Source organism: Rutidosis leptorrhynchoides, chromosome 3 (assembly GCF_046630445.1).
Source record: "Rutidosis leptorrhynchoides isolate AG116_Rl617_1_P2 chromosome 3, CSIRO_AGI_Rlap_v1, whole genome shotgun sequence".
In the NCBI taxonomy this organism is placed as follows: Eukaryota; Viridiplantae; Streptophyta; class Magnoliopsida; order Asterales; family Asteraceae; genus Rutidosis; species Rutidosis leptorrhynchoides.
The window spans coordinates 73,443,338-73,465,111 of NC_092335.1; the positions used below are offsets into that span (position 1 = coordinate 73,443,338).

General features: G+C 32.3%; 1 protein-coding gene across 1 annotated transcript; it reads right to left on the reverse strand.

The window, feature by feature from the left end:
* Window positions 1-3,140: 3,140 nt before the first annotated feature.
* Window positions 3,141-3,530, reverse strand: LOC139900101 (uncharacterized). The gene has a single exon (XM_071882903.1). It carries the CDS (start codon window positions 3,528-3,530, stop codon window positions 3,141-3,143), a length of 390 nt encoding a protein of 129 aa, XP_071739004.1.
* Between the last annotated feature and the right edge of the window lie 18,244 nt (window positions 3,531-21,774).

The following is a 21,774-nucleotide window of genomic DNA, read 5'->3' on the forward strand; positions in this document are numbered from 1 at the left end:
AAGTGTCTTTTTTATATATTCATATTTTCATGTGATCTTGATGCTTGAAAAAATAAACTCGAAAAAAAGAAAAAAATTACTTCCCCTCACTTCCCCCAAAAAAAGTGTTTCTCTCTTGATTAAGTCCAAAAAAAACTTTGTTCACGAACATTATAGATTGGATGAAAATATGAACATTTAATTAAGACACTTTGTAATAAATGTTTTTATTTTGGCGGAAAATAGGTCGAAGAAATAATATATAACAATTATCGTGTTTTTCGAGCGTATGTGGAGGTTTTAGATATTAGGGTTTATTGGGTTTAGATATTAGGGTTTAGAAATTTAGGGTTTAGGATTTAGATTGAGTTTTTAACACGAACAGTTCAGAGTTTAGGGTTTAGGGTTTAGGATTTTGGGTTTTGGGTTTGAGGACTAAACCCAAAACACTAAACCCAAAACCCTAAACCCTAAACTCTAAATCGGGCTAAATTTTACTTCACAAAACATGAACAAAAAAAACGTTAACATTCTTCATGATCAATATTATCTTGAATATTATTTTTGTCGATCGTTTTCCCGCCTAAATAATAACATTCATCACGAAGTGTCTTTTTTAAATGTTCATATTTTCGTGTGATCTTGATGCCTGAAAAAAAAATTCTAAACAAACGAAAAAAAACTGCTTCCCCCCGATTGGTTACTTCCCCATTGATCCTGCCCATATATATATATATATATATATATATATATATATATATATATATATATATATATATATATATATATATATATATATATATATATATATATATATATATATATATATATATATATATATATATATATATATATATCGGCTAAAAAGTCACTTTTTTACCTCGATATTAAGGCCCAAAAATAACAAAGTTCCAAACTTGATCGCCAAAATAATCATTTTGTCAGTTATAGCAAGTTGCTCCCCTCAGTAGCAGATAGATTTGTCTCTACTGGCTTCTCTTCATTATCTGAGAGATTAACGATTTCTACTGGTTGTGGTTGAGTTGCTGGTTGAGTAGGAATTGCTGGTTAAGAGGATTTGCTGGTTTGCATCATACCAGTCAACCATTGTAAAAATACATTTGTCTTTTCTCCTCTGGACCTTTCAGAATCGATATACTTTTTAAGTCCTTCAGCAGTCATGTTCCTTATTCTTTCAGCTCGCTCAGCATACATTTTAGCCTTCTTCTTATCATACTTCACAATAAACTTGACATTTCTTTTTCTTTCAGCCTTCTTGTGTTGGTCAATGCTGAGTAAACGTTTGTGAATTTCAAGAAGATCACCAGAGAGACCTCTCCTATGCTCAATTTTCTGCTTCTTATTTTTAGCATAGGCCTCAAACCGGTTGACCATTTGTGGCTCACCATCACTCACCCCGTAAACCAAATGAGTTCAAAACAATGAAGAACAAAGATCATAGTCAACCCGTGTACATGAGCTCTACTAGCAGAAAAAGCTTCGAAAAAGTTCACTCACAAACTCGATGTTTCCACATATACGAAATCAAGACATACACTCTGCTTAGAAAGCGTCAAAGTAGAAAGAACTACAAGTAAAGTGCCCAGTATCAGTATAGAAACCGGCTTTTTTAAAAGATGACACATTCCTGCTTACTAGATATGAGAATTTTCTAAAATTCCTTATCTTTCTAAGGCCTAACAAATCTTTGCTTGAGATCGATCTACCCAAAATTCCGAAATTGTTACCGATCACAAGAAACACGATACCTCGACCACAATACCGGCATCGGGAATTGATTCTTGCATCGAGAATTGATTCCGGCATCGTGATTAGGCGGATTACAGCTGTAACAGAAGGGAGTACTAGATATCGGGTCTCAGAGCAACCAGGTCCCAATTTATAGATGAGTGTGTAATTTTTGGTGGAATTTTAACTTCTTTATATGTGTTTATGTTGATAAGCTTGAGGTTTCTACTCATTTTTATTTTTTATTTTTTTGAAGCATGATTTTAGTTTTGTTCAATATTGTACTTTATGGAAGCGAAAAGAGGTTGCTTTTTTGACTGACGTTGAACATAGTAATTACTTCAAGTGTAAGGTTCACTTGATATAAATTTTACATGTGAATTTGAATAACTAAAGTTGTTTGTGCAGAGCACTTAGAATTTGCAAATAGAGATACTGATGGGATAATGGTACTGTAAGCAGCAAATATAAAAATGGAATGAAGAATTTGGATCAAAAGCTAATTGATTTTTATCGATGAAGATGAATAATGTTGATAAATACTCAATAAATATATAAGGGTTATTTGTGTATTTTAATTGAGTATTGCCAAGGATAACACATAAATATTACAAATAATATTTATAACTTATAACTTATTATAACATAAAAATGATATATAGATCATGTATAACACCAAATTCAAACTACCGATCGTTAAAGAGTTAACGGAAAAAGGAGAGTTGTTACACCAGTTAGGAATAACAACAGGTGTTTCAAGGTGATTTTTAGCTTTATTCTCAAGGATGCTTTCATCATAGGTGATGTGTTATGTAGAACCTAAATCCACCACCCAATCATTGTTGTCATTACCTTTTGTACTCATAGAACGCCTTTGGTGGATTAGTCTCCTTACCCATGTTTCCTATTTCAGCAAAGTGCTTGTGAAAGGTTTCATATTTTTCTTTAGTCAGGCCCGGAATAGGTGAATCACGTCCTCCTTCAGTAAATGTAGCCTTAGCTTTGAATCCTTATCGTTTCTTGTTTCCCAGCCACCACTCAGGATACCCTATGCGTTCAAAATAACCTTCTTATGAGTGCCCCTCTTTTCCATAGTAAGTACAGCCTTCAGCACTATCAACACATTTAATATCTTTAAACTTTTCACGTTTTTCAATCATGTTTCCATCATGTCGTGTTGATGTCGAGGCTTTGAATGCAGCTATTTTAGCAGTAGGTTTCTTTTCTGCTAATATTGATCTCTTACGTTCATCTTCAGACACTAAGTGGTAAGTGTTTCCAAGGTTAGGCATGGGATTCATAGCCAAAATTTGAGTTTTAATGATCGAAAACTGGGCATCAAGACCCATGAGAAATTCATAGAGTCTCTCCTTTTCTTTCAAGGTACTCACCTTCTTTCCAATATCGCACATTTAACCACTACATGAACATCTTGGAATTTCTAAAACCGAATCTATCTCGTCCCAGAGGCTACGCAGTTTCGTGTGGTACACCAAAATAGTGTTGCCATTTTGATGCATTGTTGAAAGTGTTTGCTTTAACTCATACGCCCTTGGGTCACTTTTATTTCCAAAACGTTCTTTTAAGTCTCTCCAGATCTCGTGTGCAGTACTTGCATACTTCACACTGGAGCGAATTTCTTTTTCCATAGTAGTCGTTAACCACCCTTTTACCATTTCATCACAACGCATCCAGGGCATGTAATCTTCATCATCTTCGTTTGGTTTCTTGATGGTGCCATCAATGAATCCCACTTTGTTCTTGCGACCAGTCAGAATAATTGATGTCTGAAAGGGTTTCATTGACTTGCATTTGTTTAGGGTAATCTGGTGGATGAATGTACATCAGTGAGTTGGTGTAGATAACTTGATTCTTGGACGAATTTCTGTATTTCCTGCCATGATTAACCAACTTTGAGGGTTTTACTGATTCTGTAATTCGATTGAAATTGGTTTTGGGAATTACATGGGTTTTAATCGATTGAATTTTGTTGATTCAATCTTTGGGTTTTGGTTGATTTTGATCGACTAGGTTTAACGGATCTTTTGCTTGTGATACCATATAAATTTTGATAGAATAATCGTTGATAATGCTAAAAACGAACACATATTTCATAGCATTATCCTTCAAGAAAGACAAGCTTTTAGTTGCAATTGTTCTATTTACAAGTGATATTCGTTTAGATAATAAAAGGTGAAGACAAAAGACAGATTCGACGATTTGAAGACGCAAACGACCAAAACACTAAAAAGTACAAAGTACAATCCAAGTGGTTCAATTTATTGATGAGAAACATCTCAAAATTACAAGAGTACAAGCCGCAAAACGCAAAGTACAAGATATTAAATCGTACGAAAGGACGTTCGAAAATCCGGAATCGGGACCTGAACCAACTATCAACGCGCGACACAACAGGGTAAAACAACTCATTTTCAAAGACTGGCATTAAGTTCAGCAAAAGCAACTAATTTTGACGACAATATGCAAAATATATGTGAAATAACAACTGCAGGAATGAACAAATGAGGTGCACCATTTATTTTTCAACACAATAAACAATATGTTAGAAAACTTTGGTAAAATTTAATCATTTTTCTACGCTAATCACCCTCAATAATTTAAATTGCTACTGATTTCTTGCAAATGAGGGCATTGCAAGATCTTAGGTGTGGGAAGAGATTAAATCTTTTCGGTTTTAAAATTTTTTGACTTATACACTTGGTTTAATAGCCACCGTTAAAATACTAGTAACACAGTAGTTGTATTAGAATCTAGTGCTCTCTGATAATATAGAACAGCCCTAGTCTTATATACTGACTATCCACTCCTAGTAAAAATTTTAAATTTTTTTTTTAATTAAATGAACTCAAAATCATGTTTATACATATTTATGAACGATAAAACTAGGTGTTAACACCGAAATTATTGTTACCTCAGAAAGGACATAAATTGAGAAATAACTCAAAACGCTTTAATTCATTTAAAATGGAATTGAGGAGAATAAAAAGGCAAAGAAAGAAAAATAAAAGCCAAGTGTGGGAAAAATTTACCAAGTTATTTAGAACATATATCACATATTTTTGTACAAATAATTGAAAATACTTTTGTTTTGGACAATATTAATCAGTTTTACCCAGTTTATTGTAATATAAATAGAATTTATAAGGAAGTACAGTCTTCCGAAAAAGGCACGCGCTTCTTAATTTAGGTCAGGAAGTTGTCGTCCAGACCAGCTGTAGGTTGACGAAAAATCTAGAAAAGTCATCTCTAAAATTAGCAGGAAATCCACGGACCTCAGCATCAAATAGGGTCGCCAAGTGGTCAGACTTATCCTATCCATGAGAGGATCTGTCTCGTAAAATGGGGAGGGCGCTGTGCAAATTAGCTTGATAAGACTAATGAATCAGACCCCCAGAAAGGATAATCTCTTTAAAGATCAAAAATCAGCTTTTAAGCCTGATATTACTCAATCCTTGAGATTGACCTTAAAGATTGAGAATTACAAACCCATGGAATTCGATGATATCTAAACTCGAGCTTGAACGAGAAAATATTTTGATCAAAATTAAAACCGATTTGTTTTCTGAAAACCTATTTTCAATGCGTTCATTACCATTGAACGTAAAATCCTGAGAATTCACCGGAATTCATTAGGTCACCTGAACTAAATCGGGTGTCAACCGTAAGAACGGTCGTTGCATAGCATGGTCGAAGACAGGACCTTGTGCCAGACCGAAAAACTATAGGGTGATCTTTACTATTAGTCCTACAAAGGATAGTAATTGCATCCGACACGATATAGACCATAATCAAAAGCATATCATTAGACATTGCCTTAATAGTTGCTTGTTCAACGCTTTCCTTTACAACCGGACGGTAGTTTACCGAAAGGTAATATACGGAGTAAGTATACTGGACGTGTTGCTTTCCCAATACAAGGTTAGCAAGTGGGTGACACAAAACCATAAGTTTTGAGCTAAAATTTTCAAATACAAAACCCACAAAAACATTTTGCAAACACCGGTGAATGGTTATTCCGGAAAACTTATCTAGGGTAAAAGCTAGATTGAATTTTCAAAAGATCAAATGTTTTCATAAAGATCCAATTTCCTAAAGGATCTAAATTTTTATAGTCATGTGGGACTGTAAACCACATCGTTACTACCATTGTTCATACCGCCGTATAGAAATCACTGATGTATAAAGTGTGAAGAATAAAGAAGTGATTCTAGTATTTTTATTTCAAGACTATATTGCTTGAGGACAAGCAACGCTCAAGTGTGAGAATATTTGATAATGCTAAAAACGAACATATATTTCATAGCATTATCCTTCAAGAAAGACAAGTTTTTAGTTGCAATTGTTCTATCTACAAGTGATATTCGTTTAGATAATAAAAGGTAAAGACAAAAGACAGATTCGACGATTTGAAGACGCAAACGACCAAAATGCTAAAAAGTACAAAGTACAATCCAAGTGGTTCAATTTATTGATGAGAAACGTCTCAAAATTACAAGAGTACAAGCCGCAAAACGCAAAGTACAAGATATTAAATCGTACGAAAGGACGTTCGAAAATCCGGAACTGGGACCAGAACCAACTATCAACGCGCGACGCAACGGGCTTAAAATTACAAGTCAACTATGTACATGAATATAATATAATATATGAATAATTCATAAAATTTTATATATATATATATATATATATATATATATATATATATATATATATATATATATATATATATATATATATATATATTATATATTAAATAAAAACGTCGGCAAACAAGAAGACAAGTGATTGTGAGCTGGATCAGAAGGCCATGCGATCGCATGGCCTGGAAGCACAAAATCCATGCGATCGCATGGCAGCTAAAGTGAGGCCAAGTCCTATAAATTGTAACGTTTTCTGCCGAATTATGGACACCATATATCCATCTATCATCATACTCTCTCAATATTTTTATATTTATATAATTTTAATTTTAATATTAAGTTAATAATAATAAGGTTATAGTGGCGAATGTTTTAAGTTTGTAATTCGAAATTCTATCCATGTAACACTACGCGATTAATACTCATTGTAAGTTATGTTCAACCTTTTTAAATTAATGTCTCGTAGCTAAGTTATTATTATGCTTATTTAAGCCGAAGTAATCATGATGTTGGACTAAATATTAAAAACGGGGTTATTGGGCTTTGTACCATAATTGGGATTTGGACAAAAGACCGACACTTGTGGAAATTGGACTATGGGCTATTAATGGGCTTTATATTTGTTTAACTGAATGATAGTTCGTTAATTTAATATAGAGATTTACAATTTGACGTATCTATAAATAACCATATACACTCGATTGGACACGATGGGGGGATATTTATAAATACTAATAATCGTTCATTTAACCGGACACTGGAATGGATTAATAGTCAATGGACTCACTAAAACAGGGGTGGATTACGTACAAGGACACTTGACGTAATTGTTAACAAAGTATTAAAACCTTGGATTACACGTAGTCGATATCCTGGTGTAATTATTAAACAAAGTATTAAAACCTTGTTACAATTTAAATCCCCAATTAGTTGGAATATTTGACTTCAGGTATAAGGATAATTTGACGAGGACACTCGCACTTTATATTTATGACTGATGGACTGTTATGGACAAAAACCAGATGGACATATCGAATAATCCAGGACAAAGGACAATTAACCCATGGTAATAAATTAAAATCAACACGTCAAACATCATGATTACGGAAGTTTAAATAAGCATAATTCTTTTAATTTATATCTCATCGTACTTTTATTTACCGTCATTTTATTTATCGTACTTTAAATTATTGCACTTTTATTTATCGCACTTTTATTTATCATCATTTACTTTACGCTTTAAATTAAGTCATTTTTATATTTAATATTTTACATTAGGTTTTAATTGTGATTTAAGTTTTAAAATCGACAAATCGGTCATTAAACGGTAAAAACCCCTCTTTATAATAATAATAATACTACTTATATATATATATATATATATATATATATATATATATATATATATATATATATATATATATATATATATATATATATATATATATATATATATATATATATATATATATATATATATATATATATATATATATATATACAAATATAGTTTAAAATATATATAGCGTTAAACTCAGCTAGATCCCTGTGGAACGAATCGGACTTACTAAAAACTACACTACTCTACGATTAGGTACACTGCCTATAAATGTTGTAGCAAGGTTTAGGTATATCCATTCAATAAATAAATAAATAACTTGTGTAAAATTGTATCGTATTTAATAGTATTTCGTAGTAAAATTAATAGTATTACGTACTACACCTCGCACACATCAAGTATTTTTGGCGCCGCTGCCGGGGAACTTCAACAAAGCCGAAATCAAAATGCTATAAAAAAAATATTAGTTTTTAAGCTATTTTTGTAAAAATATAATTTTATATAAGTTTTAAAATACAAAAATATAAAAGAAAAATATATTTCTATCTAAATTAAAAAGTTTATTTTTTTATTTTTCTTTTGTTAAAAATTAAAACTAATAAGTAATTTTTTTTTAAATATAAGTTTGATTACATTTTTTTTTATAAATTTAAAAATCAGAAAAAAAATTAAAAGTATTCGGGCCAAGTACTGTAGCAGCCCAAACAAACAGTCCTGAAACCCGAAGCCATGCGATCGCATGGTCCAGGAGCATAAAACTAATGCGACCGAATGAGGGCTTCTGACACGTCTGATACCTGGTACGTACGGATTAGGGTTAGTTTAATTTAATTATTATTATTATTATTATTAACCTAATTAGGGTTATATTTAATATAATTAGTTTTTAGTTTTATTTAATTTGTATTTTTAAGTTTCAATTAGTTTTATTATTTATAAAATTAATACTTTTATAAAATAATAATATAAAAATAATATTTTTATAAAATTGTAATTTTATCATTTTTTAGTATTTTTATAAATTGTATTTTTAATCATTTAATTTGTAATTTGTATTTTTTTATCATTCGTAACTAGTTTTAAACATAGTTTTTGCCGTAGTATTTTATATTTCTAGATTTTTAGGCTTTGCCATAAAATTCCTTAAGTGCTTTTTCTATAGACTAAGATTTAGGTGCTTTATAATTTTGCGACGCTGTTTTAAAATTTTAGTACCTTTTAAGTTATTGCCGTTTTGGATATAGAATTCCTTTAAGCTTTAATACTTTTAGACGTAAGTTTTAATTCTTAGTTTTTAGGCTTTTAAGTTTCGACGCTGCATTTTATCATTATTATTTTTCGACTTTTATTTTTCGACGCTTATTTTTCGACCTCTTATTTTTCGACGCGCTTTTCTTTTTCATATCGACGCTCTAGTTTTTAGGACATAGATTTTATCTTCTTTAAATTTCGACGAAAAATTATTTTAAGCGGTTAAATTGATAGACATCCAAAATTTTCTGCTTCTTAGTAATAGTTGGATTTGTTAGTGGCGAGTTGTGGGCTTCCGATTTAAAGGGTCCTGGCTACCTGCTGCATCTATTGGCTATTCGAAACGTGGGCAAAATCAGAAAAGTCTATTAATTTGATAACTTATATAATTTTTATCTTTATAACTAATAGGATATTCAGTGAATGCACCGAGTAAAACGTTCATCACCTCTCATACGTTCACCACCTGTAACTCGATCAAGACATCTAGCCAACATTGTCGCCGTTGATTTTTTCTTTAGAATCGTCATTGAGTCGACCAAGTACTCCAATTCAAATTTCTGATAATCCATTTTTTGAACCCGACCTCACAATTGAGAATCCGGAGGATATTCAGGGACAATTCAGAGATCCTGAACCACTAATCATTCCTCCTGAACCATAAATCACTCATCCAGAGATTGTCGAGGAAGAAACCATTAAGTCAGAATCCTCTAATGATTCAGATTCAACAAATTCAATCATGGAAAATCCGAAACCTCTAAGTATGGAAGATTGAATGAGGGCTAAACGCACTGCCCAAGGTTACGCAATTACTCAACCAGACATTAATGCGCCAGATTATGAAATCAAAGGACAAATCTTACACATGGTAACTAATCAATGCTAATTTAGTGGTGCGCTGAAAGAAGATCTAAACGAACATCTTCGTACCTTTAATAGGATCTGTACTCTATTCAAAATCGGAGAAGTTGAGGATGAACAGATCTATCACATGTTATTTCCCTGGACTTTAAAGGGAGAAGCCAAAGATTGGTTAGAATCGTTACCTGAAGGGGCGATTGATACATGGGATGTCTTAGTTGAAAAAGTTCTTAAACAATTCTTTCCAGCATCTAAAGCTGTGAGACTTCAAGGAAAAATAGTTACGTTCACACAAAAGCCAAATGAAACTCTATATGAGGCGTTGACAAGATTCGGAAAGTTGTTGAGAGGATGTCCTCAACATGGTTTAGACACTTATCAAATAGTACAAATATTCTACCAAGGATGCGATATTACTACACGAAAAGACATCGACATAGCAGCTGGTGGTTCCACTATGAAGAAAACCGCAACTAAAGCTTACAAAATCATTGATAACACTGTATCCCACTCACATGAGTGGCATCAAGAAAAAGACATCGTTAGATCATCTAAAGCGGCTAGAGCTGAATCTAGCCATGACTTTGATTCCATTTTTGCAAAGTTAGATGCTTTCGAGAGACGAATGGAAAAGATGACTAAAGATATTCACGCTATACGAATTAGTTGTGAGCAGTGTGGAGGACCACATTTGACAAAAGATTGTCTCAGTATTGAACAAACAATGGAACAATGAGAGAATGTTTCATACATGAACCAAAGGCCTGGAAATAATTATCAAAGTAATTATCAACCGCCAAGACCAAACTACAATCAAAATCAGAATTATAACTGAAATGTTCCATACAACAACCAACAAGGTCCTAGCAATCAACAAGTATCCAACAATACTTACAATCAGCAAAGACCAATTTTTCCAATTAAACTACCACAAACTGATGATAAAAAGACAAATTTAGAAGACATGATGTCGAAGCTAGTTGAATCTCAAACGCAGTTTTTCACATCTCAAAAACAAACCAATGAACAAAATGCTCAAGCATTTAGAAATCAACAAGCTTCTATCCAAAATCTGAAACAAGAAGTGAGCAACATAGCAAGGTTGATAGGTGAAAGAAAATCGGGGAGTCTACCCAGTGATACAAATGCTAACCCCCGAAATAAAACAGCTAAAGCCATTACCACAAGAAGTGGTATTACACTTAAACCACCTGAAATGCCTGTAAATTCTGATGACTATATTCCCACTACACATGCACTACAGCCTGAGCAAGATAAGAAAAAAGAACCGGTAGTTGAAAAGGTTAATGAGGATAACACAGTTAGGCTAAACCTTATGTTAAACCATACCAACCACCACTTCCTTACCCGAGTAAAATGAGAAAAGAAAGACTTGAAGCCGAGCAATCCAAATTCTTGGATATGTTTAAACAAATAAATGTCAACCTTTCTTTCATTGATGTGATTTCAGGAATGCCAAGATATGCTAAATTCTTGAAAGATCTAATCATAAATAGAAAGAAAATGGAAGAACTCTCGACTGTTATAATGAATGCTAATTGTTCTGCAGTGCTGTTGAATAAGATACCAGAAAAACTCTTAGATCCAGGAAGTTTCACAATTTCATGTTTTCTGGGTAGTCTTAGTTCAATAGAAGCATTGGCAGACTTAGGTGCTAGTATAAATTTAATGCCATATTCATTATACGCTAAACTAGACCTTGGAGAAATAAAACCAACACGAATAAGCATACAACTAGCCGATCGATCAGTAAAATATCCTAGAGGGATAATGGAGAACATGCTAGTTAAAGTTAGTACTTTAGTCTTTCCAGTAGATTTTGTTATTCTGAACATGGAAGAAGATTCTCGAGTTCCTCTCATATTAGGAAGACCATTCTTAAATACGGCTAAAGCAATAATAGACGTGTTTGGTAAGAAACTGACCCTAAGTATAGAGGACGAGAGTGTTACCTTTTCTGTTGATAGAGCCATACAACAATCACAATCTGCAGATGATATATTTTATTATATTCAAACTATAGATTCACATGCAGAATTGTTAGAAGAATTTCCAGAATTACAAGGAACAGGAGAATGTTCTTTAGGAGAAGGAACTGAACCAATTGATGAAGCTGAAATGTTAGCTACACTTATGGCTAATGAATATGAACCAACAACAGAAGAACTTCAAATGCTAAAAGAGGAAGACAGATATCGATACAAATCATCGATAGAAGAACCACCGATATTAGAGTTAAAGCCACTTCCAACCCATTCGGAACACGCTTATTTACATGGTGAATCTGAATTACCTGTAACAATATCGTCTTCTCTTACAGAAAATGAAAAATCTCAACTCATTTCTGTGCTAAAAGCTAATAAACCAGCTATTGCATGGAAGATTCATGACATTAAAGGCATATGTCCTTCGTATTGCACACATAAAATCCTTATGGAAGAAGGTCATAAAACATATGTGCAACGTCAATGAAGACTAAATCCAAATATGCAAGATGTTGTTAAGAAAGAAATTATTAAACTGCTCGATGCAGGTTTAATTTATCCAATCTCTGATAGTCCATGGGTAAGCCCAGTTCAATGCGTACCTAAGAAGGGTGGCATGACTGTCATCACAAATGAAAAAAATGAGCTTATTCCTACTAGGACTGTAATAGGATGGCGTGTCTGTATTGATTATAAAAAAAATTAAATGACGCCACCAGAAAAGATCACTTTCTCTTACCTTTCATTGATCAAATGTTGGAAAGATTAGCCGGAAATAGTTACTATTGTTTTCTTGATGGTTTCTCCGGATACTTTCAAATTCCAATTGCACCCGAGGACCAAGAGAAAACCACATTCACGTGCCCTTATGGTACTTTTGCTTACAAACGCATGCCATTTGGACTTTGCAACGCCCCTGTAACCTTTCAAAGGTGCATGATGGTGATTTTTCACTACATGATAGAAGAATGCATAGAAGTTTTCATGGATGACTTTTCAGCCTTCGGTGATACTTTTGAAACATGTCTAGTTAATCTTGAACGAATGCTTATTAGATGCGAGCAATCAAATCTAGTTCTTAATTGGGAGAAATGCCATTTCTGTAGTGACCCGAACTTTTCCATGTTTATATATATTAATTGAGATTGATATTTACATGATTAAATGTTTCCAACATGTTAAGCAATCAAACTTGTTAAGACTTGATTAATTGAAATATGTTTCATATAGACAATTGACCACCCAAGTTGACCGGTGATTCACGAACGTTAAAACTTGTAAAAACTATATGATGACATATATATGGATATATATATAGTTAACATGATACTATGATAAGTAAACATATCATTAAGTATATTAACAATGAACTACATATGTAAAAACAAGACTACTAACTTAATGATTTTTAAACGAGACATATATGTAACGATTATCGTTGTAAAGACATTTAATGTATATATATCATATTAAGAGATATTTATACATGATAATATCATGATAATATAATAATTTAAAATCTCATTTGATATTATAAACATTGGGTTAACAACATTTAACAAGATCGTTAACCTAAAGGTTTCAAAACAACACTTACATGTAACGACTAACGATGACTTAACGACTCAGTTTAAATGTATATACATGTAGTGTTTTAATATGTATTTATACACTTTTGAAAGACTTCAATACACTTATCAAAATACTTCTACTTAACAAAAATGCTTACAATTACATCCTCGTTCAGTTTCATCAACAATTCTACTCGTATGCACCCGTATTCGTACTCGTACAATACACAGCTTTTAGATGTATGTACTATTGGTATATACACTCCAATGATCAGCTCTTAGCAGCCCATGTGAGTCACCTAACATATGTGGGAACCATTATTTGGCAACTAGCATGAAATATCTCATAAAATTACAAAAATATGAGTAATCATTTATGACTTATTTACATGAAAACAAAATTACATATCCTTTATATCTAATCCATACACCAACGACCAAAAACAACTACAAACACTTTCATTCTTCAATTTTCTTCATCTAATTGATCTCTCTCAAGTTCTATCTTCAAGTTCTAAGTGTTCTTCATAAATTCTACAAGTTCTAGTTACATAAAATCAAGAATACTTTCAAGTTTGCTAGCTCACTTCCAATCTTGTAAGGTGATCATCCAACCTCAAGAAATCTTTGTTTCTTACAGTAGGTTATCATTCTAATACATGGTAATAATCATATTCAAACTTTGGTTCAATTTCTATAACTATAACAATCTTATTTCAAGTGATGATCTTACTTGAACTTGTTTTCGTGTCATGATTCTGCTTCAAGAACTTCGAGCCATCCAAGGATCTGTTGAAGCTAGATCCATTTTTATCTTTTCTAGTAGGTTTATCCAAGGAACTTAAGGTAGTAATGATGTTCATAACATCGTTCGATTCATACATATAAAGCTATCTTATTCGAAGGTTTAAACTTGTAATCACTAGAACATAGTTTAGTTAATTCTAAACTTGTTCGCAAACAAAAGTTAATCCTTCTAACTTGACTTTTAAAATCAACTAAATACATGTTCTATATCTATATGATATGCTAACTTAATGATTTAAAACCTGAAAACACGAAAAACACCGTAAAACCGGATTTACGCCGTCGTAGTAACACCGCGGGCTGTTTTGGGTTAGTTAATTAAAAACTATGATAAACTTTGATTTAAAAGTTGTTATTCTGAGAAAATGATTTTTATTATGAACATGAAACTATATCCAAAAATTATGGTTAAACTCAAAGTAGAAGTATGTTTTCTAAAATGGTCATCTAGACGTCGTTCTTTCGACTGAAATGACTACCTTTACAAAAACGACTTGTAACTTATTTTTCCGACTATAAACCTATACTTTTTCTGTTTAGATTCATAAAATAGAGTTTAATATGAAACCATATCAATTTGATTCACTCAAAACGGATTTAAAATGAAGAAGTTATGGGTAAAACAAGATTGGATAATTTTTCTCATTTTAGCTACGTGAAAATTGGTAACAAATCTATTCCAACCATAACTTAATCAACTTGTATTGTATATTATGTAATCTTGAGATACCATAGACACGTATACAAAGTTTCGACCTATCATGTCGACACATCTATATATATTTCGGAACAACCATAGACACTCTATATGTGAATGTTGGAGTTAGCTATACAGGGTTGAGGTTGATTCCAAAATATATATAGTTTGAGTTGTGATCAATACTGAGATACGTATACACTGGGTCGTGGATTGATTCAAGATAATATTTATCGATTTATTTCTGTACATCTAACTGTGGACAACTAGTTGTAGGTTACTAACGAGGACAGCTGACTTAATAAACTTAAAACATCAAAATATATTAAAAGTGTTGTAAATATATTTTGAACATACTTTGATATATATGTATATATTGTTATAGGTTCGTGAATCAACCAGTGGCCAAGTCTTACTTCCCGACGAAGTAAAAATCTGTGAAAGTGAGTTATAGTCCCACTTTTAAAATCTAATATTTTTGGGATGAGAATACATGCAGGTTTTATAAATGATTTACAAAATAGACACAAGTACGTGAAACTACATTCTATGGTTGAATTATCGAAATCGAATATGCCCCTTTTTATTAAGTCTGGTAATCTAAGAATTAGGGAACAGACACCCTAATTGACACGAATCCTAAAGATAGATCTATTGGGCCTAACAAACCCCATCCAAAGTACCGGATGCTTTAGTACTTTGAAATTTATATCATATCCGAAGGGTGTCCCGAAATGATGGGGATATTCTTATATATGCATCTTGTTAATGTCGGTTACCAGGTGTTCACCATATGAATGACTTTTATCTCTATGTATGGGATGTGTATTGAAATATGAAATCTTGTGGTCTATTATTATGATTTGATATATATAGGTTAAACCTATAACTCACCAACATTTTTGTTGACGTTTTAAGCATGTTTATTCTCAGGTGATTATTAAGAGCTTCCGCTGTTGCATACTTAAATAAGGACGAGATTTGGAGTCCATGCTTGTATGATATTGTGTAAAAACTGCATTCAAGAAACTTATTTTGTTGTAACATATTTGTATTGTAAACCATTATGTAATGGTCGTGTGTAAACAGGATATTTTAGATTATCATTATTTGATAATCTACGTAAAGCTTTTTAAACCTTTATTGATGAAATAAAGGTTATGGTTTATTTTAAAATGAATGCAGTCTTTGAAAAACGTCTCATATAGAGGTCAAAACCTCGCAACGAAATCAATTAATATGGAACGTTTTTAATCAATAAGAACGGGACATTTCAATTTCATGGTTAGAGAAGGCATCGTTCTTGGTCATAAAATTTCAAAGGAAGGAATTGAAGTGGATAGAGCTAAAGTAGATGTAATTGCTAAACTTCCACATCCCACCAATGTTAGAGGAGTTAGGAGTTTTCTAGGGCATGCCGGTTTTTACCGACGTTTCATAAAAGATTTTTCTAAAATTGCCACTCCTAGGAATAAACTCCTTGAAAAGGATACTCCATTCATCTTATCAGATGAATGCATCAAATCTTTTAATATTCTTAAAGAAAAACTCACTAATGCGCCGATCATGATAACTCCAAATTGGAATCTACCATTTGAACTCATGTGCGATGCAAGTGATTTTGCAATGGGAGCCGTTTTAGGACAAAGGATTGAAAAACGATTTCAACCTATTTATTACGCTAGTAAGACATTACAAGGAGCACAAACGAATTACACAACTACTGAAAAAGAACTCCTTGCTATTGTCTTTGCTTTTGACAAATTTCGTTCATATCTTGTTCTAGCTAAAACGGTGGTCTATACCGACCATTCTGCACTTAGATACTTATTTCTGAAACAAGAAGCCAAACCAAGATTAATCCATTGGATCTTACTCTTACAATAATTCGATATTGAAATCCGAGACAAAAAGGGTGTAGAAAATCTCGCAGCTGATCATCTTTCTCGTTTTGAAAATCCTGAATTAGAAGTTCTAAATGAATCGGCCATACAAGATAACTTTCCTGATGAATATCTTTTGAAGATCGATTATAATGAAATTCCATGGTTTGCAGACTATGCAAACTACTTAGTATGTGGATTCCTTGAAAAAGGGTTATTGATAATGCTAAAAACGAACATATATTTCATAGCATTATCCTTCAAGAAAGACAAGCTTTTAGTTGCAATTGTTCTATTTACAAGTGATATTCGTTTAAATAATAAAAGGTGAAGACAAAAGACAGATTCGACGAACTAAAGATGCAAACGACCAAAAAGCTAAAAAGTACAAAGTACAATCCAAGATGTTCAAATTATTGATGAGAAACGTCTAAAAGTTACAAGAGTACGAGCCGCAAAATGCAAAGTACAAGATATTAAATTGTACGCAAGGACGTTCGAAAATCCGGAACCGGGACCAGAGTCAACTCTCAACGCGCGACGCAACGGACTAAAAATTACAAGTCAACTATGCACATGAATATAATATAATATATAATTAATTTTTAAAATTATATATATATTATATTATATAATTAAAACCGTCGGCAAATAAGAAAACAAAGTTATGTGAGTTGTCCCTAGACTCCATGCGATCGCATGGCATATGCAAAGGAAGCTCATGCGATCGCATGGCCCTGAAATGCTGGCCACATCTATAAAAGGCGACAAATTCAGCGAACAAAATATATCTTTTTCTATCCACACTCTCTTACGATATATATATATATATATATATATATATATATATATATATATATATATATATATATATAATTTTAATTTTAATTTAAGATTAATAATGATAAGGGTATGTTAGCAAATGTTGTAAGTGTGTAAGTCGAAATTCTGTCCGTGTAACGCTACGCTATTATTAATCATTGTAAGTTATGTTCAACCTTTTTAAATTAATGTCTCGTAGCTAAGTTATTATTATACTTATTTAAATTGAAGTAATCGTGATGTTGGGCTAAAATATTAAAGACGGGGTTATTGGGCTTTGTACCATAATTGTGGTTTGGACAAAAGACCGACACTTGTGGAAATTAGACTATGGGCTATTAATGGGCTTTATATTTGTTTAATTGAATGATAGTTCATTAATTTAATATAAAGATTTACAATTGGACGTACCTATAAATAATCATATACACTTTATCGAACACGATGGGCGGGATATTTATAAGTACTAATAATCGTTCATTTGACCGGACACGGGAATGGATTAATAGTCAATGGACTCATTAAAACAGGGGTGAATTATGTACAAGGACACTTGGCATAATTGTTAACAAATTATTAAAACCTTGGGTTACACGCAGTCGATATCCTGGTGTAATTATTAAACAAAGTATTAAGACCTTGTTACAGTTCAAGTCCCCAATTAGTTGGAATATTTGACTTCGGATATAAGGATAATTTGACGAGGACACTCGCACTTTATATTTATGACTGATGGACTGTTATGGACAAAAACTAGATGGACATATCGAATAATCCAGGACAAAGGACAATTAACCCATGGTAATAAATTAAAATCAACACGTCAAACATCATGATTACGGAAGTATAAATAAGCATAATTCCTTTAATTTATATCTCATCGTACTTTTATTTACCGTCATTTTTAATTATCGCAACTTTTATTTACTGTCATTTTATTTATCGCACTTTAATTTATCGCATTTTAATTATCGTCATTTACTTTACGCTTTAAATTAAGTTATATTTATTTTTAATATTTTACATTAGGTTTTAATTGTGATTTAAGTTTTAAAATCAACAAACCGGTCATTAAACGGTAAAATCCCCCTTTTATAATAATAATAATATTACTTATATATATATTTATATACAAATATAGTTTAAAATATAATATAGCGTTAAACTTGGCTAGCTCCCTGTGGAATGAACCGGACTTACTAAAAACTACACTAATGTACGATTAGGTACACTGCCTATAGTGTTGTAGCAAGGTTTAGGTATATCCACTCTATAAATAAATAAATAACTTGTGTAAAATTGTATCGTATTTAATAGTATTTCGTAATAAAAAATATAACTATTTCGTATAAGCTGCTGCACACATCAGTTGTTGTTCCAAAAACGAAAGAAATTCTTTAGTGATATAAAACACTATTTCTGGGAAGATCCACATTTGTTTAAAAGTTGTCCCGATGGAATAATACGCCGATGCGTATTCGAATATGAAGCTAGTCAAATCTTAAACCATTATCACACAGGACCAACAGGAGGGCATTATGGGCCTCAACTCACAGCAAGAAAAGTCTATGACGCTGGATTCTATTGGCCTACAATTTTCAAAGACACACACCTTCTTTGTAAATCCTGTGATGCTTGTCAAAGGGCCAGAAAAATAAGTCAACGTGATGAAATGCCACAAAATGTTATTCAAGTATGTGAAGTATTTGACATTTCGGGTATTGACTTTATGGGCCCATTTCCAAAATCTCATAATAATCTCTACATTCTCGTTGCCATTGATTATGTATCTAAATGGGCGGGAGCACAAGCTCTCCCAAATAACGATGCACGAGTTCTATTCAACTTCCTAAAACGTCTTTTTGCAAGGTTCGGAACACCGAAAGCTTTAATAAGTGATCGGGGTACTCATTTTTGTAATAATCAACTTGAGAAAGTTCTCAAAAGATATGGAGTGACTCATAAAATCTCAACCGCTTATCATCCATAAATAAGTGGACAAGTTGAAAATACCAACCGAGCTTTAAAATGTATTCTAGAGAAAATCGTAGGATCAAATCCGAAGGAATGGTACATGAAATTGGAGGATGCACTCTGGGCTTTTAGAACAGCCTACAAAACTCCAATTGGAACCACACCTTTTAAACTCGTTTACGGAAAAGCATGTCACCTTCCAGTAGAAATTGAGCACAAAGCATTCTGGGCTTTGAATGAAATGTCCCGTTCTTATTGATTAAAAACGTTCCATATTAATTGATTTCATTGCGAGGTTTTGACCTCTATATGAGACGTTTTTGAAAGAATGCATTCATTTTAAAACAAACCATAACCTTTATTTCATCAATAAAGGTTTAAAAAGCTTTACGTAGATTATCAAATAATGATAATCTAAAATATCCTGTTTACACACGACCATTACATAATGGTTTACAATACAAATATGTTACAACGAAATAAGTTTCTTGAATGCATTTTTTACACAATATCATACAAGCATGGACTCCAAATCTCATCCTTATTTAAGTATGCGATAGCGGAAGCTCTTAATAATCACCTGAGAATAAACATGCTTAAAACGTCAACAAAAATGTTGGTGAGTTATAGGTTTAACCTATATATTATCAAATCATAATAATAGACCACAAGATTTCATATTTCAATACACATCCTATACATAGAGATAAAAATCATTCATATGGTGAACACCTGGTAACCGACATTAACAAGATGCATATATAAGAATATCCCCATCATTTCGGGACACCCTTCGGATATGATATAAATTTCGAAGTACTAAAGCATCCGGTACTTTGGATGGGGTTTGTTAGGCCCAATAGATCTATCTTTAGGATTCGCGTCAATTAGGGTGTCTGTTCCCTAATTCTTAGATTACCAGACTTAATAAAAAGGGGCATATTCGATTTCGATAATTCAACCATAGAATGTAGTTTCACGTACTTGTATCTATTTTGTAAATTATTTATAAAACCTGCATGTATTCTCATCCCAAAAATATTAGATTTTAAAAGTGGGACTATAACTCACTTTCACAGATTTTTTACTTCGTCGGGAAGTAAGACTTGGCCACTGGTCGATTCACGAACCTATAACAAATATGTACATATATATCAAAGTATGTTCAAAATATATTTACAACACTTTTAATACATTTTGATGTTTTAAGTTCATTAAGTCAGCTGTCCTCGTTAGTAACCTACAACTAGTTGTCCACAGTTAGATGTACAGAAATAAATCGATATATATTATCTTGAATCAATCTACGACCCAGTGTATACATATCTCAGTATTGATCACAACTCAAACTATATATATTTTGGAATCAACCTCAACCCTGTATAGCTAACTCCAACATTCACATATAGAGTGTCTATGGTTGTTCCGAAATATATATAGATGTGTCGACATGATAGGTCGAAACATTGTATACGTGTCTATGGTATCTCAAGATTACATAATATACAATACAAGTTGATTAAGTTATGGTTGGAATAGATTTGTTACCAATTTTCACGTAGCTAAAATGAGTAGTTTTTACCAATTTTGTTTTGCTCGCCATTTCTTCGTTTCTAATCCGTTTTGAGTGATTTAAGCGGCCACGGTTTTGTATTGAACTTGACTTTATGAAACTAAACAGAAAAGGTATAGGTTTATAGTCGGAAATACAAGTTACAAGTCGTTTTTGAAAGAGGTAGTCATTTCCGTCAAAAGAACGACATCTTGATGACTGTTTTGAAAAACATACTTTCACTTTGAGTTTAACCATGATTTTTGGATATGGCTTCATGTTCATAAGAAAAATCATTTTCCCAGAAGTATAGCTTTTAAATCAAAGTTTTTCATAGTTTTTAATTATCCAAACCAAAACAGCCCCCGGTTGTAACTACGACGGCGTAAATCCGGTTTTATGGTGTTTATCGTGTTTTCGGGTTTTAAATCATTAAGTTAGCATATCATATAGATATAGATCATGTGTATAGTTGATTTTAAAAGTGTAGTTAGAAGGATTAACTTTATTTGCGAACAAGTTTAGAATTAACTAAACTATGTTCTAGTGATTACAAGTTTACCACTTCGAATATGATAGCTTTTTATGTATGAATCGAATGATGTTATGAACATCATTA

Bases quoted from the DNA above. Each gene is read 5' to 3' on its own strand.
- LOC139900101 (XM_071882903.1), bottom strand. From the start codon at position 3,530: ATGAAACCCTTTCAGACATCAATTATTCTGACTGGTCGCAAGAACAAA.